This window comes from Convolutriloba macropyga, chromosome 2 (genome assembly GCF_964194025.1).
Source record: "Convolutriloba macropyga chromosome 2, txConMacr16.3, whole genome shotgun sequence".
NCBI classification, from domain to species: Eukaryota; Metazoa; Xenacoelomorpha; order Acoela; family Convolutidae; genus Convolutriloba; species Convolutriloba macropyga.
The window spans coordinates 28,666,158-28,693,170 of NC_134469.1; the positions used below are offsets into that span (position 1 = coordinate 28,666,158).

The 27,013-nt window shown below is 36.0% G+C and overlaps 2 protein-coding genes across 4 annotated transcripts in view; one reads left to right on the forward strand and one right to left on the reverse strand.

The window, feature by feature from the left end:
- Positions 1-27,013, reverse strand: part of LOC142358603 (uncharacterized) — a 34,424-nt gene extending 7,411 nt beyond the window's left edge. For all 3 annotated transcript variants that reach the window (XR_012761838.1, XM_075410043.1, XM_075410042.1), the window contains exons 1-7: positions 26,968-27,013; positions 26,507-26,633; positions 22,910-23,048; positions 22,325-22,547; positions 22,146-22,239; positions 21,633-21,881; positions 11,916-12,084 (exon numbers count right to left, since the gene is read on the reverse strand). Coding sequence is in view for 2 of the 3 variants with exons in the window: in XM_075410043.1 (XP_075266158.1) it covers positions 11,916-12,084; positions 21,633-21,881; positions 22,146-22,239; positions 22,325-22,547; positions 22,910-23,048; positions 26,507-26,633; positions 26,968-27,008 (1,042 nt within the window). In the remaining variant the exon portion in view is untranslated. The remainder of the gene's footprint in view (positions 1-11,915; positions 12,085-21,632; positions 21,882-22,145; positions 22,240-22,324; positions 22,548-22,909; positions 23,049-26,506; positions 26,634-26,967) is intronic.
- Positions 3,059-27,013, forward strand: part of LOC142358608 (uncharacterized) — a 591,411-nt gene continuing 567,456 nt past the window's right edge. Inside the window, exon 1 of the mRNA XM_075410050.1 lies at positions 3,059-3,070. The gene's annotated coding sequence lies outside the window, so the exon portion shown is untranslated. The remainder of the gene's footprint in view (positions 3,071-27,013) is intronic.

Sequence of the window (27,013 nt, forward strand, 5' to 3'; positions counted from 1 at the left end):
TTTTTCTGTCAATCAAGTCGTAAATTGTCAAAACATGACAATTACATGACAGTTACATATGTTTTTGCTTTAAAAGCCTTTTTCGATGACAGGTCTCAGAATAGAACTTCACATCGGGCCGCCGAGGAGTGCAAAACTGCAAAAAACAGGGTTCTAACTCCTTTTTATCAGGTAGTTGATGTTCTAATTAATGCCAGATGTTAATGGGACATGAATGGCCAGAAGTTTTGGAAATCGGTTAAGGAGCAGTTTTTCGACCTCAAAGCTTATGAGCAAATTTGTCAAGCATAGCAAGGGCATTACAAATCTGCAAAAAAATTTCATTTTTTTTAGTTAATTAGTAATTTGACTAATTAAGCTCTAATTAGCTCTTAATTAAGGGCTAATTAACTCATTATTAACTAATTATTTTTTAGCATCAAAACAGCCGGCTGGCAATTAGTTGATGATACCACATCTTTCTTTTACCGTGTTTTCGATGGTTTTACCTTGTCATTTGATGTATAAATAGTACAATTTTTTTTTACAAGTTTTCACCTAATTTTTTCGGCACTTTTAAGTTACTTTTAGTGCCTTTCTGTCAGTATTTTTTTTACAAAACGAGCGAGTAGTATTGTTACGCTTTAGAACATGACACCTAACCATCCATCTACACACATTTCGAAAAATCTTATGACAAATGTTGGTTTTTCATTCCAAGAAATTTTGATTTTTTTTGTGATTTTTTTAAATTTAGTTTTCCGATAGTGCTTATTAGGGACAAGTTAATAGTATTAGTTGCTATTCAACACAGCAGCCGAAAAACTCTATGTAATGAATTGAGTAACCAGAAGAAAACTAGTAAAGATTTTGTTTTTCGTGGTTTTTGTAATATGCTGAAGCAACTAATTCTTACTGTTTTACGTTGAATAACTTTGTAAAATCCAATTCAAAGCACTCTATGAAGGAGTATAATTAAACAAAAGTTAATACTTGATTTTTAAACGTGATTTCCATTGGCCAAAATTCTATTAGGTTCCTGCTTATGGGATAATTCAAAAAGACAGAACAAGTTCAAACATGACACTTCAATTTGAGAAACTCAAATCTTTGCAAATTTTTCATGTACAAACACCAAATAAACGCTTACATATAATTACAAAAAAGAAATAAATTATGGGAAGCTCTAAAATTAAGCAGAGAAAGTGATGCTGATAAAAAGTTTAGTCTTCAAAAAGCACCGAGAGAGAAAAGTCCGACTTTCTTTTTTTAGGTGCTCTGCATATTTTGGCGTCTCCAAATTGTTTGGAGTGATAGTCTTATCTTCTCCATCGCTCTCTGGAACTGGTGTTTTTGGTGATTCAAAGTTTGCCTCTGAAAGCATTGTAGTATCGGGTGTTTCTTGGCTTGTCGTTCCAATTCCAAATATCCAAGGAACTTGATATCTATTAAGTGCTGCGAAAAATGACGGGCTTGAGCTCTGAGGCGTTGTTGTAGCGCTAGGGTCACTCAGCGGAGTTGTCGGTAAGCTTTGCCCTGAAGAACTTGTTGGTGATGTAGGCGCTAATTGAAGGCCCCAAAGACTGGCTAAATTGTCACGAGCATCTTGAGCTCCAAGTTGGTTTTCGAATAGTGGCACGCAATCGCAATCATACTTGAAGAGAAGTTGCTTAGTCTCATCGGGTAATGTTGCAATGTCTTGCGGCTCACACGATTACAGTTGTTGTGGTGGCACTAGACCACCAGAAGTTATAATATTTCCATGGGCAGGTAAGTTTTTTCCCGGCAAAGTGGCAACAAAATCGATCATTGGTTTTGGTATAATGAAGCGGTCTGATGTAATCCAATTTTTCTCAGAAAAGTCTTCATACTGTTGAATAAAAACAACATAACTTTCGTACATAGTCTGATATACTAAAGTCCTTTGTCAGGACTGTTCAGAATCAGAGAGCAAATAAAAAGACATTCTGAAACTTTAAAATTTCAAAAATTGTTCAAGCAAGCAATCGAGATCAGATAAAGAAACAAATTGAAAGATAGAGAGCAACTAATGCGTCAGAGGAAAATAGTCGCAGTTGTTAAAACTAATTTGATTTTATGGTTCAGGCACTCCCTTAGGTCACAATTGTTTTCAATCCACTAACTACGATTTTGATCCCTTGCATATTACCCACAGGGAGACAAACTTTTTGAAGCTAGCTGTTATCAGTGCACCAGACCAATGTTTAACGACATATATATTTCTATGTCCCATGTTTAGGTTTAAGCTGTTTTATGCACACTACTTTTTTACATTTAATTTTCCTTTTATTGCCGACTTTTCCTAGTGTATATATATATATATACATATATATATATATATATATATATATATATATATATATATATATACGGCTTCCTATCAATTTGATCTCTGACCTTAATTGAAATAAAATTTCATGGACCCAACATGTTTTACTGCACGTGTTAATATATAAACAAACAGGTGCTTTATAGAATAGTAGTTTTCTACATGTTCAGTGTTCCTTTTGCCCACATTTTCTGACACGTGTTTTATGTCTTCTTATCAATTTGATCTTTGAACTCTCTTTGCAATAAAATTCCATGGACCACGCACGCGTTGATAACTGAACAAACATGTGTTTTACAGAAAGGTTTCGAAGTTAAAATGAATGAACAGACTCAAGTACGCCGTTGGCGTACTTGAGTCTGCATTTTCACACATGTAAACCTGTTTTCAATTAAAGACAGAGAAGACACTTGTTTAATCCAAGCTTGCCTCGCCACTTTGGTGTGAGTGTTTCTTCGAGGTGGTCTGTTAAATTTTATATCGCATTTCACAAGAACCTGTTATCAGTATAACCAGAGACTAAATTGAAACATGCCGTTTTCTGCCACAAAAGATTCTGAGTTTGGGGATAGTTATTATGATATTTCAAAGACGGAAAAACGTCTAATCAGGGCCACCCTCAAAACTTATGAGAAGACTGGAACGTATGTGTTTCTGAAACTATTCAAGAAAGTTGACGACGATTACGAATTTCAACAACGGCTGTCACAGACTACCGATGAATTTGACAAACTTATTAAAAAAAGCCAAAAATTAGGGAAACTTTTCCACTCAGTTCACAAGAAGCGGAACCAAAATTGAAGACTGACGGACCTTCTCCAGCTAAAAAACCGAAAATTACTTCAACCATAACATAAAAGTCATGGTTGAAGCAATGTTTGAACGTTCACCTAGTTAATTCAAACAGTTTCAGAAACAGTTCAAATTTTTAGTCACTAATGAAAAAATTAATTTGTCAAGCGTGAAAACTTTTGCAGTGTGTTCTCATTTTGATTCAGCATTTTGTCAGTTGACAACAACGACATCTACTAACCATTTTCATGTTCTGATAGACGCATCAAAAGCAGCAACAACTTACGATGACATTTTCAAACGAAACAAGGCTCTCCCCGTATCATGTCTTTTCACAACTTTTCGATACTTGTTTTCATCAGCCGTGGATTTGGAGAAAAAGGGCGATTTCTTTTTCAAATTGAAGTTAGCGGTTGATTTCAACATTAAAAACGAAGAAAAACCCGAGTCTGCAGCAACAGTGCGGAAGCGTTTACCAACAATTGCTACATCATCACAACAGCAACTGCTTCAAACCAAAACTGGTGGAAACTCACACAAAAACAATGAAAATATTGTGAAGTCAGTAAAAACAACGGTGGTGCAAAAGTCAATGCACAACATGATTTTGCCGGGCAAAAAAACTCAAACTGACAATTTCAGTAGTGAAACTTTGCGTAGATTTGAATCAATTTTAACTGGTCCTCATTCTGGTGCTTTTTGTCAGATAACGAATATTTTTGTGAGTGGGTATGGAAATTTGAATATTGATACTGATTTGACTATTATAAATGAATTTGGTTGCAAAATTTTAGGGATATTATTTGCTGCAAAGACACCCAGAAATCTGTGCTTCAGTAACTTGCAGCGCTGTATTAAACGATTTACTTCGTCTTCGTTCATTAGTTTGTCAATATATGGTTTTTTGACACACGTCTTGCACTGTCAACGTAAATTGTACTTGTTTTTTTTCGCCAATTATGAAAATTTCAATATTGTTTGAAAGAGCCGCTGAGATCTTGAGCTCCACAGTTATTGAACAGTTTGTCAGCTCGGGGTGTATAAAATCATGTTAAATCATATAAAATCATATTGGACTATCCGCTACAGGCAGTCCGTTGCGGTAAATATATATTTGTTCGAGACCAAATTTCCGATAATGAAAGGGGTTGAGCCTGTTATTGCCTAAGAAAGCTTCGTTAGTGTTTAGACAAATTGCAAGACTGCGGATTGGTTCCCGCGAGAAAATGTCCTCTTGCTTCCAACTATGGAGACCAGCTGAAGCCAAAAAAGTTTTTGTTATGGTTTTGAAGTAGGGATAAGATGCGGGACTGCTTAACAAGGTTTTTTCAATGGCTGACATAACATCATCATTTAGCGTCATCTTGCGGACATACAAATTGGCCTCTAAAATTTCAACCTTGTAGTGTTTTGCAGCGTCATCGGACATAATGACAAAATCATCAATAGAGCTTCTGAAAGCAATGCGAAGCGTAACACCGCTAAGCAGATGTCGATCACAGGTGAAGTCAACGGCAACTTTTCCATAAAAAGCGAATTCGGCTGATTTTTTAACTAATTCTTTTCTGTCAATTTCTGTTGTCGCTAACGTAGCTGGGTTCTCTTCGAATTAGTAGCCTTGACATGCAAGCCATGTGTTTTTTGCGTCTTTGTTGTTTGAAAATTCGGTCTCGATAAAACTTTTATGCGCATAGTTCCCATTGGCATTTGATATTTTCAGTCCATTAGCAGATACCGTACAATCAGAAAATAATGAATGTGATACATTGTTGCAAAAGTACGGAGCATCCGTTTTCGCTTTGTCAGTAGGAGCTCCTGCATCATGTTTCAAATCAGCTCCAGACGACTGAACAATTTTACATTTGATTTAAAGAAAAATTTTTTGTAAACCTATAAAATTATTTCGATCACCAGAGACTTCAAACTCTAACATGGGTCCATTTGGACTGTAGACAGGTCCCAATTGTTGGCAGAAATTTCCATCAAGCGTTACTAAGAGCGCTGGTTTTTCAAATAAATCCAGAGAACTGAGTTGCTTCAGTTGGCAACAAATTAGCGCTCATCGTTAACTTTGGCGAAAAAATCTGACCGACTTCTTTTCAGGGGCCTCCGAGTGGAAATGATGTTTTTTTGTTTGGTTACTGCTGCTGACTTTTTGGATGAGCTCTTTGAGCGACTTCTTAGTCTACATTGTCGAAATGTTTTTTTCCGTGATCCACCAGTCTGTTTTTTTACTGTATTAGAAATGGTTTTCTTGAACGCTTGCTTTGGAGATTTTTTACTGCTTACTACGTCCAGTAGCTCTGGAACACTCTGTTTCAACAGTTCCTTTCCAATACGTTTGGCAGTCGGTAGAATGAATCGACGTGCTAAGGGTAGAGCAACACGACCAATACCCGCAGCCAAAGCTCCAAAGCCACTACCTCTTTGTCGATAGTATCCAGAAAAATGCGGCAAAGTTGCTTGATTTGCGTAGTATGAATCCATTTAACTTGAAAACTTTTTGAATTGTAACTTCAAGAGAACTTTTCCTGTTCCCGAGAAGGGAACCAAGTCACCTGTTTCTGTTCGCAGTTCAATAGAAATGGACTGAATTGTGTTTGTCAGTAGCTTTTTGTAATCTAAGTTTGAAAAAACTATTCGATGTGTTGGTTCAACTTCGCACACACTACCGTTTTTTAGACGCTGTTTTGAATCAATGACTCGTAAAAGAGGCGCTTTGGCATCACCTACGTACTGATATTCAATAATGTTTGCATATACAAATATCAAATGTTTACCAGCCAACAGATCCGCCAGTAGCTCTCCATAATAAGCTTTCGTGTCGTCACTTTTCATTAATTTATCTGCAGTCGTGTTCAATTTATAGCCAATATGGATACCATTGCCATCAGGAACTCCCTAAAAACCAAGGATACTTGGAATTTCCTTGCTTAGAAACGTAATCCCTTCACGTTTTCCAAAACAAATCTCATATTTTCCCGAATTTTTTATTTCTCTGAAGGAAAAGTGAGGCAGTCCGGCTGTACGCTTGATTAATGCTAGAAGCTGGTTTACGTTGTCAAATGCCCCTGGAATAAAGCCTAATTTTGATCCATTGTACGGTCGTGAGATAACATTGGCTTCTGCAGCCCTTTGCGTAGCTTCTTCATATTCTTTCAAGCTGAAAGCAATGAATTCCCCCTCCACAACGTTTTCAATTTTCGTTGGAAAGATAATTTCACTTAACGCTACCCTCCAGTCACCAGAAAGTTGAATTTCATCATTAAAAAAGTTTCGAAATGACGCAAGAGTATTTGATTTGAATATTTGCATCGATGCAGACGATATAACATGTACTGTGAACTCATCTTCAAATTGATTGCGAGCCATTTTACTCGCTGGGTTCACGAACCAGTTGCAATTCTGGTTGATAGAAATTACCCTCTATTTTTTCTTTGTTTGCGTCAATAATAGAGGTTGGCGGTGACAACGTCGGAATATCTGTAATCTCAAATACCTCGTCAGTAAAGGATTGTTTGTATCACTTTCTGAATGCTTCGTCCTTTTTGACAATTCTAACAAAGTCTCCGATATAAAACTTGGGTTTTTGACGGATACTTGTTTGAGCACTCAGTGAGACCAGCCTCGTTACATCTTTCTTTGTAACCTTATTCGGGGCAAGTTTAGTGACCCGGTTAACACGTGAAATAATTGTGTTCACAAACTGATCCAATTAATCAATGTAAGAGAAGTCCACTTTTCTTCAAGGTATCTGTAGATAATATTTTTCAGCGAGCGAAAGTTTCTCTCTGCAAAAGCAGACTTTTTTCACTATAGGTGCTATATAAATGAATCCCTCTTTTCTCACACAAGCTTTTCAAAGCACCAAGAAATTCTTTACCATCGTCAACCCATACTTTTAATGGTTGTTTGTTCTTAATCATTTTTTTGAATGCTTGGGCTGCTTCTGTTGCATATTTCGTTTTCATTGGTTCCACTCTCAGATATCGTGACAGACAGTCAACTGCTACCAAAAGGTATTTGACATCTCAATTGTACTGTGCATGTTTATCAACATGAGCTAAATCCAGAGACCAAATTTCATTAATGTTCTTTACAATGACTTTTAGTCTTGGAAACCTTGAACGAATTGAGCGGTATTTTGTGAAGGACGGTTTCGATTCTAAATATGACCTCACTTTAGCCATTGATATTTTGCTTTGTGCATGAAGACAGTCAACTGCTACCAAAAGGTATTTGACATCTCGATTGTACTGTGCAAGTTTATCAACATGAGCTAAATCCAGAGACCAAATTTCATTAATGTCCTTTACAATGACTTTTAGTCTTAGAAACCTTGAACGAATTGAGCGGTATTTTGTGAAGGACGGTTTTGATTCTAAATATGACCTCACTTTAGCCATTGATATTTTGCTTTGTGCATGAAGTCGCTATGGGCTACCAAAAGAAGCAGGGCCTTTTGAATAAAGTTTCTCCAAGGTTTTTCTCTCAGAAGAAGAAAGGATCCCATTTTTTCGGTTGACTCTTTTATGTTTGTCTTTTTCATTTTGACCTTTTTTTCCTGTTGTGGCTCGTTTTGGGTTACCGCTTCCTGATTGTGGACTTTGTTGGGTTGGGAAGAATTCTTGTTCACTTTCATAGGCTTGTATAATTTGCTTGACGTAAGTGTTTGCAACAAGTTCAGGCTCAACCGGGAGAAGAGCTAAAATTTTAGAGTATTCTGATTGATCAATTTTTTAGTAGGCTGCTGTAAATCATACAAAAATTTGGAGACTTGTACACTTGTTGGTTCTTGATTGATGTATAGTAACTTGCTTTCCTCTCCAATTGTAACTGCTTCCGATTGGAGGATAAGATCAAGCAAAATTTCTGCACGTTGGATTTTGTGTTTTTCTTTGTTTCACTAGCCCCATTATTGATTCAAAACTTGCGGGGGCACTTTCTGGTTTTTTTTTGCGACAGCTGGATCAATTTCGTTGTGATCACTAATCGAGTCCATTTTTTCGGGCTCGTCTACTTGTTTTTCCCGCTCTGTTAACACTGGTTCTGTTTGAACTACTCCATCTGTTCTTTCCGCGCTGTCCTCGGAACTTGGCATATTTCTTTGCATGAGTGTTAACTGAGCTGCTTTGTTTCTATAGGCTGGGTTGTCGAGAATTTCGCTTTTTAATGGTTGTTTCGACATGAACATTCGCTTCGGAATCAGAACAAATTCTTCTGAATGCATTATGGTTTTTTCAGGTACAGATAACAAGCAAAGCTAACCGTTTCTACTAATTCTATTTCTCTCGCAAAAATTTCCTCTTTCGTGTTCAGACTTGTCTGTTTAGATAAAATTTTTCTGAATGAGCTTTCTGCGGTTTCTATCAAGTTTTTGTTGATGGGCACGTTACCATTAACTACGTTCAGGAAGCATTCGCAAAGTAAAGAAACTTTTTAGTTGCTGACTTGATTAACATTTTTAACTTGATATCCGATACTTGTAGCATTTGCTGAAGCATACATATTTCTTTCTCTTTCATCGGTTATATTTGTAATAACAGCTTTTGCTGGAGGTAAGTAAAAAATTGAGGGGCCTGGAGGCACAATATTAGAGGAATAACGTAACGCGTCTGACGTTTTTGGGTCGAGATCAATTAATAAATGACCAAAAGGTTGCTTTGTTGCTAATTCGTAACTTTCTCTTAAAAATTGTGTGTTGTTGAGTTGTCGACCAATTAAACCAATTTGTTGAACATCACGAGGCGATTTAAATAAAATAATGTGTGTTGTATTAAGGTCAATAGTTCTGGACCATTTGCTCTGTTGAAACAAGTTGTGTTTCACGTAAATCACACTGATTTTCTTATGACGTCCAGCTGTCGCTAATTTAGAAAATTCTTTATCATTAAAAATTTCTTCACATGAATCGTCAAATACCAAAAGGCAATCATCTAGTTCTGATATTTGCTCAAAACTGGAAAACTTCATAAACTGAATGTTTATTTTTCTCTCAATGAACAGAAATTTAGGTTGGTCATGCTGGTAGAAATAAAATATTGATTCAAACTTGGGTGAGAAGGTGTTTTGAAGTAACATTTTAAAATCAATTCAGTTTTTCCACAACATGATGGGCAACAAACAGCCATAAAAAGTCTATCGGTAGTTGAAATTATTTTATTCATAGTTTCGGGTTAGGTAGAACGTATCCAACTGTGCAAGAAAGGAGTGAAAACCAGAATGTTGATTCATCACAATCGAGTTTAAAAAACACCAATTTGACCAAAGAAACACCTATAAAAAACTATTATGAAAATTTGGGTAAAATAAACCACCTCAGATCTTGGAACTCAAGACAAAACCGCCATGATCGCCTTTCTTGGTGATTTTCGTCAAAAACTAAGTCAGTTATAGCTCCTCCAGCGTCAATGGTGTCCTCGGGTTGGGTCATTTGAAACAGTTTATTAAATTAAACAATGAATTGAAGCTCAGGCTCATGCATAATTAATTGAGAATAAAAAATTCATAACAAACAAATTGTGAGTTTTCATCAGTTTTTTTGTAAGCAATAGTATAGTTTGCATTCACATTGTCAGTTTTATCTCTGAACACAACTGACTCAACGTTGCTGTCTCTGATGCTCTCCTTAATTTCAGCCCGGAGACGTTCATCTGTTGGAGATATCTGAACTGGTACTGCATGCTTGGGCATAGGTAAAGGGGTTAGTTTCAGTCTTCGCGCTTTCTCTTGAATAGACATGGTATAATTTGAAATATTCTAAGAGGGAAAGGTATTTTTTCAGTGTCCCTATTTCTGTTTCAGTACAGTTAACTTGTTGCTTCCTTAGCACAGTTTGACCACGTGTATCAACTTTCTCTTCTTTAACAAATGTAACGGTTAGCTGTTCTTCAGCCGTTATGTAACTGTAAACTGTCAAATTTGGAGACAAATTCACTTGAAGGAGAGATGGAGTTGATTTTTCCAAACGACGACTCATTCGTCAGCCACTGGTAAAACAATTTGGCCTTCTTAGTAGCACAATGTCTACTTCGTTGTCGTTTGGGACAACTTACCGCATGTAACTCACAAATTGGTATGTCGCGATATAATTTTAGGTTTTCAACCTTTGGACATAACGTCTCCAAATTGATAACCTCTCTTTGGAGTAACTTCTTCAAAGTGTCCGCCTTTTCAGTTCCTTTTGCATAAAATTCGGCAAACGGAAAACAAAGTTTGATGCTTTGAATAATTTGCTGCAAATAGCAATAGGGGTAATCTCCGCTCTCCCAAGCCAAACCATGAAGAAAATTTGAAACCCACTGATAAGACTTTTGTTCACTTGAGGAAAGTATATTGAATGAACTTGGGGGTAGGAAAGAAACTGCATCACTGTAATTATGAGAACACACAGAAAGCTCTTTGATTATAAAACCCGATTTCTTTTGTCGAAATCCTTCAATATCAAGAACAACTGGTCGCAGTTTCAACATTCCAATAAACTGAACAAAATTTTCTTAAATGTCTTCAAATAGACAGAAAGCTATGCCTGTCACGTGACCGATATACTCAATTGTGACTAGACAGGGCAATACGTAAGAATAACCTGGTCCTTTTTCGCTGTGTTCAAAGACAAAACCGGAAGCGTCATGGAGAATAACATTCAACCTTAAAATTTTGTAAGATTTGAAATATTTGTCAAGTGTAGAATTGTCAATACCAATGAGCCCACCATAGGGTCTTAACTTCAATGCAATATCCAAATCAAGATCAGGTAAAAAGTAAAAGCGATATCCAAATCAATCAAAGCAATATCCAAATCAAGATCAAGTAAAAACAAGTTGCTAAGAAATACAGATACCTTTCACTATACCCTGAATATTCTTTTTTCACTTCCTGGTATAACTCGTGAATACTTTTCAAATCTACCGTTGCAATCGTTGCCATTGGGCGCTCCTCTGAGAAATGACACTTCAAACCTATTCGCCCAATTTTTGTTGTATAGGGAAGAGATAGAAACAAAGAAAACAAAAATATTGAGAAATTGCATTTTAATTCAACCAATCCTATTCCCAGGGTTAGGGTTTTAAACGGTGACCGATTTAACTCCACCCATCTTTTCACCTCTATACTGTTATGACCGCTTAGGATAATTCCCTTTATTCCCATGTTTACTCATCGTAAAAATACCCACTTGAAATAACCCCCTATATTTCCATGTTTAAGTATCGTAAAAAATACCCATTTAAAACCCCCTATATTCCCATGGTTAAGTATCGTATTATTACCCACTCAGCATAATGCCCTATATGCACACGTTTATGATCCCAGGAATGCCAACTTGGGATCACTCTCTATATTCACATGTTTAAGTATTGTAAAAAAATACCCACCTAAAAAAACCCCTATATTCCCATGTTTAAGTATCATAAAAGACCCAATTAGTGTCATCCCCTATATTCCCATGTTTAATTACCACAAGGATTACCCTCTCACCATAACCCCCTGAAATCACATATTTTAGATCCTAGGAATACCCACTCATGATCACTCCCTATATTCCCATGTTTAGTATCGCATGAATACCCCAACCCCCCGCTCTTAACGCTCTTATTATTTACTACTCCCGATGCACCTCCTACTCGATTACACAAAACATTTTGAAACAATAATAGGAAAGTTTCCCTGGAGTAAGATGAAATAATACATACCAAAACAAACAGTTTTCGATATTAGTCATTCCTACATAATTTTATACGAGGAACTCCCTATAGAACTGAGTAGCCCTACGAATGAACGAAAAAATTCCACTAACCAACAGGCAGTCCCAGTCCAGGTCTCAACTGTAGACCAATCGGAGCCCCAATACTTCCAGCAGATGCTGCCGCCAGCTGTTGCAAGACACCACCAGGAAGTCCCGAATTTGCAGGCCCCGTTGGCTGACATTTGCTCTTGTATTTCGGTGACTCAAGCAAAAGCTCCTCCTGAAAGGTACTGAGATACTGCTCACTAATTCCAATAATTTCTTAAAGAATCTTAAGAATTAGTCGACAGAAAGATTATGGCCGATAGTGAACAGTCAGTCAGTCAGCCACTGCACAATAAACCTTTGACCGCGATCGATCTACATTAATATCAGATGCTTGAAAGGATGCAATTTTACTTCTTAAAACGGGGGAGTCCAAGCTGGCCAAAACTGTCCTTTAATCGATATGATGAAATATCAATCTAGCTAAAATCGCATAAAACAAAGGACTCAAAAAATTCGTGACAGCAACAAAAAACGTAACTGCTCCGCTATCAGAAACGCTGCTGTTTCTTCGTAGAGATTTAGTATCAAAATTCCAAGAAAAACAAAACCTGAAAAAAGTAAGAAAATCTCGGTTTTTCTACTAACAGCTGTATTATTTTTTTTTTATCTATTTGATTTAGAACTTGTCAATCGTACCTTCAATTACAGTGAGGTGTTTTCAGTTGAGCCTTAAATAAGCTTCCAACTTATGTACGCAAACCTTTTTGAGAATGAATAAAGGTCATTTTGAGAAGTCATTTGGTCAAAATAATATTGAAGAGCGTGACGTAACAAAACATAAGTTGACGACGAACTGCAAACAGACATCAGGACCAGACCTGAATCACAAACCAAAGCATTTTCTGTGATAAAACCAAGAAACTATACCTAGAAATGCCTACGATCGATTTTAAAAACCAACTCGCAAAAAAATTCAGATTCAAAAACTTTATACATAACCGATTTACGTCGGGTGAATTGCTCTCAAACGACCAGCGAGCGGTTGGCTTCGTCAGTAGATAGCCACGGTTTAGTGAAGCTCGCTTTAGCTTGATCCGACCCTGCAACTTTTAGTTTTCTAGCCTTGTTAGTAGACAAATCAAATAAAAAACTGATATATTAAAAATTTGCAAAATATTGCAAAATTTAAAAGAAAAGCTTCCAGATTTCGCAGTGAAAATGTTCAATACTATTTTTTTGTATTTGGATTTATGTTAAGTAACCCATCTGCAAGACTTGAAAAGCGTCGTTGGCCAGTAATGATCGTTAAACTCAGAAAAGGACAAAAATATTCAAAAATTTTGAAAAGAGTCAAATATTTTAACAAAATCTTGCTAAAACTCAAGATATTAAAATCATCAAATCCATTTCATTGTCCCATGAGACTATCCGGTATCCCTGTTTCAAGCCTGAAATAGTTTTACAGGCTCATAAAGTTCCATACACTTTGAACAAAAAATTTTACAAAAATTTTGAAAATTTTATACAAAAATAACTAAAACTGGAGTAATAAAAAATGTTGATCACCATCCCGTTAATTCTAGAAACCACGCTGCAAGTTATTATCAAACCTTGGAGGAGGTCCCAGGGCCTCTGCTGCGGAAAAAAATCAAAATGAAAAAATAGCAAATATTTTAAAAAATTGCTTAAATTCGTGATATTAAAATCTAGACAAACATTCCATTACATCTATAAACTATGCGGTAACATTATAACAATTCCTAGAGAAAGTTCCGTGGCTCTTGAGGCTAGAGAAAAATGAAAAATGAAAAGTGAAAATTGAAAAATGAAAAGGTTTTCAAAAAGCTTAAAGAAATTGCAAGTTTTATAAAAAAAAATTGCTAAAACTTGTGATATTAAAAATTTGAAAATTTATCAATGACCAACAAAACTTTTCTAAAAACTTATTATCATACCCTAACGGAAGTTTTCTTACTCATGAGGCTCATAAAACCTGAATAATGACTATAAATGTCAAAAAACTGAAAAAAATGGCAAAAATTGTCAAATATGCTAAAAATCGTGATGTTAAAAACTTGCAAGACATTTCATTAAATCCAGAAATTATACAGTAAACTACTTTCAAAACCTAGAGGAGGTTTCTTGACTCTTTAGGCTAAAAAAACCTAAAAAACCAGAAAAATTTTCAGAAAAAACTAGAAAAAAGCAAGTTCTATAAAAAAAATTGCTAAAATTTGTGAAATTAAAAACTTGAAAAACTTTTCCATGGCAAATAAAAATTTGTCAGTAACTTATTATCAACGCCCTTAGAATGTCTTCTGGCCCCAGGGTCTGGAAAGACCTGAATAAGGAGAAATAAATGGCAAAAGATTGAAAAAATTTGCACTTTTTGTCAAAAAAAGCTAAAATTCGTGATGGTAAAATATTGAAACCATTCCATTACCACTAGAAACTATGCAGTAACATATTATTAAAACCTAAAGGGGTTTCATTGACACCTAGGGCTGATACCAATCAAGAAGGTCAAAATTTTCTAAAAGCATGAAAAAAATTGCAAAAGTAAAATTTGCATTTTTAGCAAGCGGTTGTTCGTCAGTAGCTAGCCACGGGGGGGGGGGGGGGGGGGGGGGGGTGCACCGACACCGAGGTCTTATGGATGCGGGGTGGTTGGCAACACTGGTGTGGGGGGGCAACAGCGCAGGGGTGGGTGGGGACAATAGTGGGGCGTCAACAGTGGGGATGTCTTCAACCTCTAAGAACCGCCCTTCACACCATAAGTATAAGTCTCCAAAAAGAGCTGAAAGGCTCTAAGAGTACTTAATGCCCGCTGGACGCTACCTGTTTATGCCGTTTTTGAGGACAAAAAGTCAAAAAGCGTCAGCCGAAAAATCCGTCAAGCGAAAAATCGCATAAAAAAGACCGACAGGACTAATTTAATTGCTACAAACTTCGTTTGAGAGCAATTAAAAATCTAAAATAAGAACCGCACAAAAAAGAAGTCAAATTACTGATAATTTCTTAGAAAAACTTTAAAAAAACAGATAAAGAAGTCATAATGGTACAGCTATCACTTTGCGGCTATTAAAAAAATTCTCGAAAAGATTCAACTTTGAACAAATACGCTCCAGCAAAAAAAAAACAAAACTAGCAACCGATGGAGAAAACCAGTAACTCTTCGAGTCTTGAAAAAATGTTTCATTACTCTATTTCCAAGGTACGTTTTCGTTATCAGCGAGAGGAATGACTCCGCATTTCAATTTTTGGCCAGTGCCGGAGAAGTTTTTGTTGAGTTCGAAGGTTAAATTTGAGCCATTGTCTTCATATGATAATTCGTTACAAAAAAGAAATCAGTCAAAATTATATTAAACGAGAATTTTCAGCATTTTAGTTTAGGAAAATCCCCCCTCCCCTAATTATGCCAATGATTATCAAAAATTCCAGTTGCCTATAGCCCTCAGCAAATTGAAAAATACAACAAGAATTTTAAACATCGGCTATGTTTAAAATTCTTGTTGTATTTTTCAAGTTGCTGAGGGCTATAGGCAACTGGAATTTTTGATAATCATTGGCATAATTAGGGGAGGGGGGATTTTCCTAAACTAAAATGCTGAAAACTCTCGCAGATTGCCGTAAAATAGCCGCCGTTGATGCACATCGGGATTGAAACAGAAAAAGAAAAAAAAGAGACAAATTGACTGAGTTTTTTCTGTTTTTTTTTCAGTGTCAACAAGTGTTCTAATTTGGAGGGCAGTTTCAATTAGATTCTAAAACTATACTAATACCGATATCAGCAAGCAAATACTCTAATCAACTTTGATAACCTAATTCTCAATCACTTAATGGCCGTGCTTTATCGGTTTATCCCGTCTCTTTTGGTTAGGCTCTTTTGACTTTGACCGTATTCACTATATTGCGTAATTCAATGCATAAAAGAATTTAAAATCCATTCAGTTGAAACAGTGAGTGAAGCAAGTCAGAAGTCAAACGTAAAAATCGTGACTTATGTATAACAAAAAACGTGATCAAAAGAAAGCGAATTTAAAAAACATAGCGGGACAGGTCCTGACGTACAATTCAAAGAATTATTATTGACTACACAAACAATTAGACCTAGAACGGACTATGAGTGAATTGGGAAAACCATTTCTAAAAAAATCAGAGCGAAATTATTTTAAAAATCAGAAAATCAATGTCACAATGCCGCATGTGAACAAAAAACCAATATCGATAAATTGAAATTTGCTTCCAACAAAAAACTAGGTCTAGAATGAACGATGAATGGATTGGGAAAACCATTTAGAAAAAAATCCAATCCAAAAAATCGAAACAAACAGTAAAAATCAGTGAAATTGCCACAGGAGAACAAAAAAACCACAAGCGAGAAAGCGAATTTTTGTTCAAACGCCGTTTTCTGACTACTTTAAAAATAGAGCCAAAAAATTTCACGTCGCAAAACCACTCGCTTTTTCATTCCATTTCTGTTTCGGCGTGACCAAAATCAGCACTCAAATTTGCCTTCAAAAATCATGAAAATGTGTGAACAGATCTTAAAAAAAGACAGCGCCCCAAAACAATTCAAATTCTTTGAATTGTAAAAAGGAGAGCGCCTAAATAATAGCCATTTGAGAGCCTGACGGCGTCTATTAAGCACAAACAACGAACATCGGTGGTTGAATTGCTCTAACGACTAGCAAGCGGTTTGGTTCGTCACTAGCTGGCAACTCATTAAAGCGGCTAGCTTAAGCTTAAATGAGGGCAGGTTAGCATGGGGTGGGGTAAGCGTAAGCGCGTGGGATCAGACGAAAAATCGGATCGAATAAAAAGACCAGCAAGACTAAAATAATCGCTAAAGTTGGTTTGAGAGCAATTCATTATGTTCACCATTCTTTCCCAGGTAACTGTTGCCAATACTTTGCCCGGGTATTACCCAGAGTCTTAGTTATGATGTAAAAGTTTTAAAACAAATAAAACATTTTACCTGTACATTAATAACCCAATATGAATTCAAGATTTTGAGAAGAGCACTTCAGTAATTTATAGAGTCAAGTGGACATTGAACTTTAGCCCCACGTAGCTTAATTGGTATTTGCCTTATGTACACAAAGTAAAAACTTTCGCCAAATGTCAAATGTCCAGAAAAGGGCTTGGCCTCATCGAGTTTCTCGCTAACATCTTACGGGAGGTTCAAACATCGTTTTTTCACTACTTTCAAGTTACAAAAAAATACGACGTGAAAACACTCCTTTTTCCATTGCATAATTTTGTGTGACCTAAATCACCACTTGAATTTGAAAAAGGGAAGAAAGATGAGGGCTCCACTCTGCTATTGCGTACATGAAAAATTAGTTCACTGCTATGATTTGCATTTTGCTCGCTAGCGATAAAAGAACAGTGGAGAAGAACATGACCAGACTACTTCCAGCTATGACTAATACTCCAACTTTCTGAAAGTCAAGGAGACCTTCAGATCGATCAAAAAAGATGAAGAATTTCCACCGATTTTTAAAATACACCGAGAGAAGTATATTAGATTGAAACCTCCTCAGTTGACCAAAGCTTCCTTATTTAACGCAATCAATAGTGACTTTGACAACTAGGAGACAATAGCTGGCATATTGCCAGAAATTAGTCGCAATAGCTTCGCAGATCTTTTTTTCTTTAAATGCTGAGATGTTATATTTTCTGTAAGAATCTGTTTAAATTATTGTTGCTTCTAGTAGCTGCCCTCAAATACCCTTCAATTTTAGTGACAAGCACTCACTTGACCTTATCTCTTTGTCGGAGTGAGGAAGTCATTGTTGAGAGAGGTAATTCACGTGTGACCAAGAACATAATCACGCGAATTAACAAAGAAACGCTCTCCCCAAAGAGTGAAAAATGACGTCACGCACGAAGTTCAGTTAAAATTGTATGAACGAATGAATAAAAAGCAAATTTGAAGTGACTGTGACGTCATATGGTCGTAACAAAACCCGGTTGACGAAATAAAAAACATAGCAGGACAAGTCCTGAAAAACAATTCAAAGAATTGAATGAAAAACTCAGACGTACTCTACCTGACCAGCAGATCAATTGAACGATGCCAGCCAGAACACAAACAAAATCATCAAAAAATTGAGAAACAAAAAGAATCAAAACTAAACAAAAATATACTCATTGCTAAAACTCTTGAAGCTTTTAAGCCTAAGGCAAACTTTTTCCCTTTGAAAATACCTATTACAAAAATAAGTTCAAAACCAATTTTTTTTTCTGAAATCGGTCCAGTGTTATCTGCAAGACCTGAAAAATATTCATTGGCCCTTGAAGATCGATTAAATCGAAAATGAAAAAATTTTAAAAAGAAATCAATTGCAAATTATAAGGAAAATGTTGCTGAAAATGGCGATAGAAATATCTTCAGAATCAATTCTGTGTCTCTGGAGGCTATCCAGTAACCCAATTCCAAGCTTTAAAAACTCATTGGCTCATAGATCGATAGCCAATAATTTTTAGAAAAAAATTTCAAACTTCAAAAAAAAGAAATTCGTTCTATTAAAATGTTGAAAGCCATTCAATTGCCCCCTAGAAACTGTTTGATAACATACTATCAAACCTGGATGAGATTGCCTGGCTACTGAGGCAGGAAAAAATAAATAAAATACAAATGTTTTGAAAAAACTTGAAAAAATTGCAAATTTTGTCAAAAATAATCTAAAATTCGAAAAGCTAATTTGTTGAAAACAAATCAATTGAAACTAAAACCCATGCAGCAAATTTATAAGAACGTGGAATATGTTTTCTCGGACTTGAGAATGGACGAATATCAAAAACTGACGAAAGCTTCAGGAAACCTTAAAAAGATTTTATTTAAAAAATGCTAAAATTCGTGAGACACTAAAAACCATTGCATTGTTACTAAAAACTATGCAGTGCCCTATTAACAAACCTCAAAGGAGATTATCTGGTCCCTGAAAATGGAAAACTGAAAAAAAAGACAAAAAATTTCAAAAACCTGAAAAAATGCGAATTTTGTCGAAAAATTGCTAAAATTTGCGATATTCAAAAGTTGAAACCTATTCAATGGCAACTTAAAATTTTTCAGTAACTTAGCATTCAACCCCTGATGAGGTTTGATGGCCCCTGGAACTCAAACAACTTGAATAATGACAATAAATTTCAAAAAAATATGAAAAAATTGCAAGTTTTGTCAAAAAATGCTAAATTTCATGGCAAAATGTTAAAAACCATTCCATTAACGCTAGAAACAAAGCAGTAATCTATCGTCAGACCCTTTACCAAACTCTAGAGCAGGCTTCTTGACAATTAGGGCTAAAAAAACTCTTAAAAATGACAAAAATTTTCAAAAAACCTGAAAAAAATTGCAAAAATTAGTATAATTTTGCGTGTTTGTATTTGTAGTACCAAAACATATAGCTCATAAAAGGGTCATAACAAACAATTCTGTCTCGCAAAAGGCCTTCATCAACTTTTAAAAACTTAAATCTAAGACTAATCAAACAAAAAAAACTCGAAAAACATTAAAAAAAAACATCGAAAATTGCACCATTTTGAGCCCAAAACTCCTAAAAATGACCTTTTAACCTTAAAGTAAGGCCATCCCAGCAGCTTCAGCACTATAAGCAATTGAAGGACTACTAAAGCCCACTATGGGCCTCTAATGAAACTTAATGCCCGCTGGGCTTTACCTGTTCATCCCGTTTTGAAAGATCAATGTCATTGAAAAATGTGTGAACACATCTTAAAAAAAAACACAGCGCACCAATACAATTCAAATTTTTTGAATTGTAAAAACCAAGAGTAGGCCAATAGCCTCAGCTATCACTTTGCGGCTATTAATAGGCTCTACCACTACTGCAACTCAAAAACTAATATATCTTGTATTATTTTCTGCATCAGTACCAAAAATCTGCACTATACTAAAGCATAGCTAGCAGATTGCCAGAAAATAGCCAGAAAATAGCTTTATGGATGCGGAGTCTCAAAACACATTGAACAAAACAGAAAAAAAAACTTTTCGTTTTAATAAATGCTGAGATGTTATAATTCGATTAAGAAACTGTATAGCTTATTGCTGCGTCTAGTAGCTGCTCTCATATATCTTTCAATTAGAGTCATGTACACTCAGTTGCCCTTATCTCTTGGAACTAAAGTTAAGGAAAAGTCAGTTTGATAATTAGGACAGTAAGTATTTGGATTGAGTTAAGCCACGTGTGATCAAAAACTATAATCAAACAAAAACCCGCTCCACTAGGAGAGAGAAACGACGTCACTCACTCAATTCAGTCGACATTTTGATGAATGAATTCAAAAGAAAAAGCAGAATAGAAGTGATCGTGACGTCATATGGTAGTAACAAAAATCCTGACGGTTCAATGAAAAACAGCAGGAAAAGTCGACCTAAAATTCGATGAAATTTCATTGGCTAAAACTAGAATGGACTGAGAATGAATTAGTTATATCCAATTAAAGAATTCAAATATTAAAAAAATTCTTATAAAAAATCGAAAAAAGCCTTCAAAATATAAGCCAAATTGCTCTAATTTGACATAACTGAACAAATTTAACCATATGAAAAAAAGGAATTTTTGCTGAAACAGGTTTTCTCGTTCTACTATAAAATAAGCGAAAAGATTTTACTCCACAAAAGCACTCGCGTTTTTTTTAAAATTTCGGTTTCGGCGTAGCCAAAATCATCCCTTAAATTTGACTTCAAAAATCATGAAAATGAGTGAACCCATCTGAAAAAATTCAGCGCTCAATACAATTCAAATTTTTTGAATTGTAAAAACCATAGCAGAACGAATCCCGAAACAATTCAAAGAATTTTGATTGACTAAACAAGGGAAGGTCAATAAAAGCCTCAGCTATCACTTTGCGTCTATCAGTAATACACCAAGCTACCTCTTACCGGCTATTCAAATAAATAGCCGGCAGATTGCCAAAATTGCTCCGAAACAGACTTCCGTGTCGCATAATACAGATAGAAGCAGAAAGAGAAGTAGAAAAAGCTATAGACGCCGCTAAAAACTATGTAAAAAACATTTAGCGAGAAATTAATCAGGCCTGTTAAAACTTATTCCGCAGAAGCCTATTTTATTAGCAATTGAATTTAGGGGTGTAGCTACGAAATTTTTGGGTTCAAAAACTCGGAGCTGATAGGGGATCGAACCATCGACCTCCAGGAGAGCAGTCAGACATCTGAACCACTAGCCTACAAACACATTGTTACTCAACCGCTAACAATCACTTTTATATTAGCAACAAAACTTCATTTCAGATTGAAAGCAATTGAAATCACTCAAAATGAATAAGTGAAGCTTGAAACAGTCACTTGAGAAGTCGCAGAATGTTATAGTACTTCATTTGAGAGCAGTTAATGACATCACGTGCGCAAATGCCGTTAGTGAGAGGAAGAAGTCATCCAGAAAATTCGACTTATCTTTGGGGTGTGAAAAAATGTAGAACGGAAAAAAGAGTGTCGACGAAAGAAAAACCAAAAATATTCTCGAAAAGATCCAAATTTGTTAACAAAGATGCGTCCGCTGAAAAGAACTACTAACCGATGTAGAAAACCAATAACTCTTCGAGTCGTGAAAAAATGTTTCATTATTCTATGTCCAGAGTATGTTTTCGTTGTCAGTTTCGGGAGAGGAATGACTGTTTATATCAATTTTTCGCCAGTGTGGATGGGTTTTTCACAATTTGAGGCAAATCCATCCAGAAATTGAACACAAGTTTGTTCAACACATCGAATAGATTGTTGTGCAAAAGGATCCTTACTAATGATAAGTTGTCTTCTGGGTGAATGATGCGACTATTAGCTGCTGGCGGCGGCACTTTAACCGGCACAGAAGTGGTAGAGGAGGAAGAAGCTGTGGCCTGTTGAGGCTGAGGCTTGGTTTGTTCAGACAAAGGCGCTTCAGGGAGAGTTGCTGGCTGTACGGTGCTTGTCGGAGCAGACACTACGGGAGCGCCAGGCGTGGGTAGCAGTGGTGCCCCTGGAATCTGCGGGTTCTGAAGGGGAGCCACCTGAGATAAACTTTTGAAACAATTTTGTAATCCCATTACTAAGACGGTTTGTATGAAAAACGATTGATATTGTCCATAGCATATATTTCATAATTCCTTCACCGTAAAATTAATATTGTAATCCCCAATCCCTATATCATAAAAATTATATCATCCGGAAAGAGTTGAAAGAATCATGGGTACTGAGATTTTAGAAAAAAAGAACTCTGAAAAAACCATCTGAAAACAATTAAAAAATTGCAAATAATCCAATTAAGAACTAACATTAATGGCTGCGGGGAACAGAGGTCTGGCAGGGTTGGGAACCAGTCCTACTCTGGGAAGGAGAGGCACTGAAGGGGCTGCCACCATTGGAACTCTAAAAAAGCAACAAAATTATTGCGTAAGTAGCTGACCCTCAGATTAACAAGGAAGTATTTCGAGATTGAAGACACTGAAGTAACCTTGCAATTGGAGGCTGCATCATAACTGGCATAACTCCAGTCACTGGAACCATTCCCCCTGGCATTGGCACCATTCCTGGTCGCATTCCTGGCACCATGGGAACGGCGGGGTGCGGTTGTCGCATCATTGCTGCCGGGTGCATACCCATTGCAGGCTGATGAGGCAGGACTTGAGGGGGGTACTGCTGAGGTGTGCTTGTTCCAGAACCTTCCGGTGCTCCATCTAAATTGAACAACGTCTCAAACTCAACCAGCAGGATGGTATACAGCCATTAAAACAATCATACAAGCGACTATTGCCGGCATACGCACACAACTTCCCCCTTGATTGAAAACAGCTGAAAACAAACTTTGTTTGGTTTTCCTTTGTCTGTACAAAGAACTTCTCAGTTTTTGAAAGAAACAAATTTTACCCACTGCAAGATCAGGTTGAATAAGTGACAATGAATCAGGAGTAACTTGGCAACATTGTAATCAAGTCAAGAAAACTTAATTGGATGCGTATTTACATTAGAGGCATTAGGTTTCTTCAGCACAATAGCTGCACACGATCACAGATGAGAAGTAGCCAAATATTACACTAACCTGCTCCAGATGTTTCAACAGACTGTCTCCTGGCCTCGGCGTCTTTTTCAGGGATTCCCTCCATTCCATAGATCTCTATCTCAATATTATCTCTGCCTGTAATTGCGTTGGGTACAGCATCCATGTTCTCCTTATGAACCTGTCAAATCAACAAACTATTATGCAAAAACGAAATTACAGACCATTAACGTGGTTATCATAGTAGAAGTCATCAATCTTAATACAAAATGAGCATTTGAAGTTAATGCGAATAGACCCACAAAATCGGGTCTTCAACTCATTTAGAAATGTACCAACACAAACGGCATTTAGCGTCCTATTTCACCCACGAAATTTGTTCGAAATTTCAAAATATTTGTTCAAATTGCTCTCAATCTCCTATATTTAACATTACTAGTAGAATACAATAATCAGTACAATACCATTGTAACAGACATATCGGTAACTCAAAACTCATTGTCTCATTTAGTGCAATCAATCCACTAATATCAGAGTTGAGCTGGTAATTATCCTCACCGACATCAGTGAACGTATCCCAGATTTATAGTGTAACTAATGAGACCGTGTAAAAAATAATGAGAATAGTTAAAAAATAATTGCAAATCAATTTTTCAAAAACATCAATTCAATAAAAGCAAACTAAAACTTCTAGTTTCACATGTCGAAGTGTCAAATGTGAAACTTAGTGAAGCTTAATTCACCAAGTTGTGTTAAGTTGCTTTAGCAGACTGATGGTTTGGGACTATTTCTTCGCTGTCTCAAGTGAACGTCAAGTCAAGATTACTCATCTGAGTGCGACAAAAATCCAAATTCACAGTTCTTAAAAAGGATAATCCCTGTTGTGAGATAACATATGGAACACACTCTGCTCGGAAAATGTCAACAAAAAGCGAACTAATTTAAAAAATAGTAAAATTGATAAGAAATAGTAAAAGTGATTAAGAAACAATCAACAGTAGTAACAAAAGCAAACTGATTAAAAACTGCAAAGTCAGTGAAATATCTTTAAAACTATTAAAATATTTCGACCATTATTTTTCTATATCCAAAACCTTTAACCTCTGAACACTTCATTGAAAAATTAAAAATTAAGAGAAAGCTATAAGTAATAATGAGCTAGTAAATATAGGTAAGAAATCAGTTTAAGCTTAATTGAATTTACAATGAGAGATGAACCGGATAACTTAGATCACAACAGTATTACTTACATCCTGAGAAAGGCACACAGGATTATAGTCTTATCAAGAGAAAGGCGAAAAATTGTTTTTACTTTAGTAGTTATGGAGTTGAAACACCACCATTATTTTGAAAACATTGACTTAGGATCTAATCTAATACATAGCAACTAGGTTAATGAAACAAAACAATCTGATGGTGATTCAATTTCTGTTGCTTATTGTCTGTATATAATATATCTTGTAGATATGGCTTTTATATTATTTATGCTCTGAATCAATAAGTTAATCAAAGAAGATGTAAAGACAAAAATAATGACAATGGCATAAAAATGACCATGATAAAGCTGATAAAGATAATAATCCAAATCAGGGAATCTGCTCCATAGATGTTAAACCTGCAACTAAGTTGATACCAGATAGTTTTAGATGTATGGTATCTGGTCCAAGTGAAAAATGCGTGACTTACTACGTTACAAAAAATCATTCATTGAACAATTGATAAGACTTTGATAATTTGGATGCTTGGATATTTCATACATCATGGTAACAACAGGTAACCAATATGATATCCACGAAGCGGATTAACCAATTATCTGTGACGCAGAAATTGAATATTCTTGGTATTAAAAAAATACCTAGACAAGAAGAGTTAGATAAAATTAAAAAGAATCAGAAGAAACGATAGAGAAACTGTAGAAGTAGACAAATGACTGTAATGTGATTTATCTAAACCAGAACATATTTTCATCATAGAGACAGTGTTAGAGCGAACTGAAACCAAATTAATTTACTTGAACAAAGAGGGAAAGTGGTGCATACTATTCGGTATGAAAGTGCTGAACTTTAATGATAAAGCGAATACTTATAAATCGCACACGACGAAATAAAAAAAACCAAGAGAAGGCCAATAATATCCCCAGCTATCGCTGTGCGGCTATTAACCTTAAATTAAGGTCATCCCAGCAGCTGCACCACTCTAAGCACTCGAAAGAGTACTAAAACCCACTTTGGGCCTCTAATGAAACTTAATGCCCGCTGGGCTTTACCTGTTTATCCCGTTTTGAAAGATCAAAGTCATTGAAAAATGTGTGAAAATCAAAGTCATTGAAAATCTTAAACATAGCCGGCAGATTGCCGGAATAACTGCGAACGAATAGACCTGCGTGCCATATAATAGAGATAGAAACAGATCTAAATTGAAAAAATCGACGCCGCTCAAAAAACTAGGTAAAAAACATTCAGCGATAAATTAATAAAGCTTGTTGAAATTCATTCTGCAGAAGCCTCTTATTAGGGACCTTTACTGCACAAATGAGTTCCTTTGACCTTAAACAAATTCAAACTAAACTTAAGTTTTAAAGTGCAAAAGTCATTTTATTGAGTGAGGTAAGTCACCTATGATCAAAATCTAATCACGCAAATAATCTAAAAACTTTTGCTAAAGCGAATGAGAAATGACGTCACGCGCGCAAATGCGTTAGTGAGAGGAAGAAGTCATTCAGAAAATTTGACTTTTCAGCTTTGCTGTGTGAACAAATGTAAAACGAAAAAAGAGCGTCAGACGACGAAACAAAAAAACATAGCAGGACAAGTCCTGACGTACAATTCAAAGAATTTTCATTGACTAAACAGAAAAACTAGACCTATAATAGACTATGAGTGAATTGAGAAAACCATTTTTGAAAAAATCAGAACAAAAATGAGAAAAAAAAACAGAAAACCAATATCAAAGTGCCGCACGTGAACAAAAAAACCACTAGCGAGATATGAAAATTTAATTCAAACAAAAACCTAGGCCTAGAATGAGCTGTGAATGGATTGGGAAAACCATTTAGAAAAAAATCCGATCCAAAAATCGAAAAAACAGTAAAAATCAGAGTGAAATTGCCGCATGTGAACAAAAAACCACTACCGAGAAACCGAATTTTTGTTCAAACACCGTTTTCTCACTCTACTTTAAAATTAGAGCGAAAAAAATTCACGCCGCAAAACCACTCGCTTTTTCGCTCCATTTCCTGTTTCGGCGTGACCAAAATCACTACTCCAATTTGACTTCAAAAATCATGAAAATGTGTGAACAGATCTTTAAAAAAAAAAGACAGCGCCCCAATACAATTCAAATTCTTTGAATTGTAAAAAAACCAAGAGCACCGCAATATAGCTTCGCTCAGCTTACAGCTTCGCAGCTATAAAAACACAGCGCCCCAATACAATTCAAGTTCTTTGAATTGTAGAAAACCACGATGTCCCCAATATTAGCCGCTATCGCTTCGCGGCTATTAATAAAGAAATGATCACTTAAAGATTAATAAAGAAAAACCAGGCGCCAAGTTAACTTAGCAAAAGAATTATAATAGACTCGGAGAACTGCTTCCCTTGGCTGCAAACTAGCAGAACTAGCACAAATAGTGACTTCTACCTGCATGCAGTGTATTTGTAGACCAGGTCCAGTGTATAACTTTTTGTGACAGATGTGACACTTGAAATGTTTCGCTCTCTGGTGTTGCAGCAGAATCTTCTCATCGTCAAACTCACGATCGCAGTACCTGAAAGTCAAAAATTAATCATACAAAGTAAGCAATTAGGTCATTGTTTATCTTAATCTTTGCAACCAATTTCAAGACAATTAACTTCTCAAAGTATTCATCGTTCGTTCTCTGCGATCACTGTATTGCCTTGCATCCATGACCAACAGAAACTTACTATTCAGTCTTACTGTGTTAAACAGCTTCAAGTTATCACTCACATAACGGGTCAGGATGACGTCACATCTTGTAGCATAATTTTAATCGCTGCAATTTCGGTACAATTGCTTAAGTTGTCACATTAATTTAACATTACCCAAGCAAAGCCCGACATAATTACGAAAAGTTAACTCACCAGCACCAAGGTTTCACTTGCTTCTTCTTCTTTCGACCCATTTTCA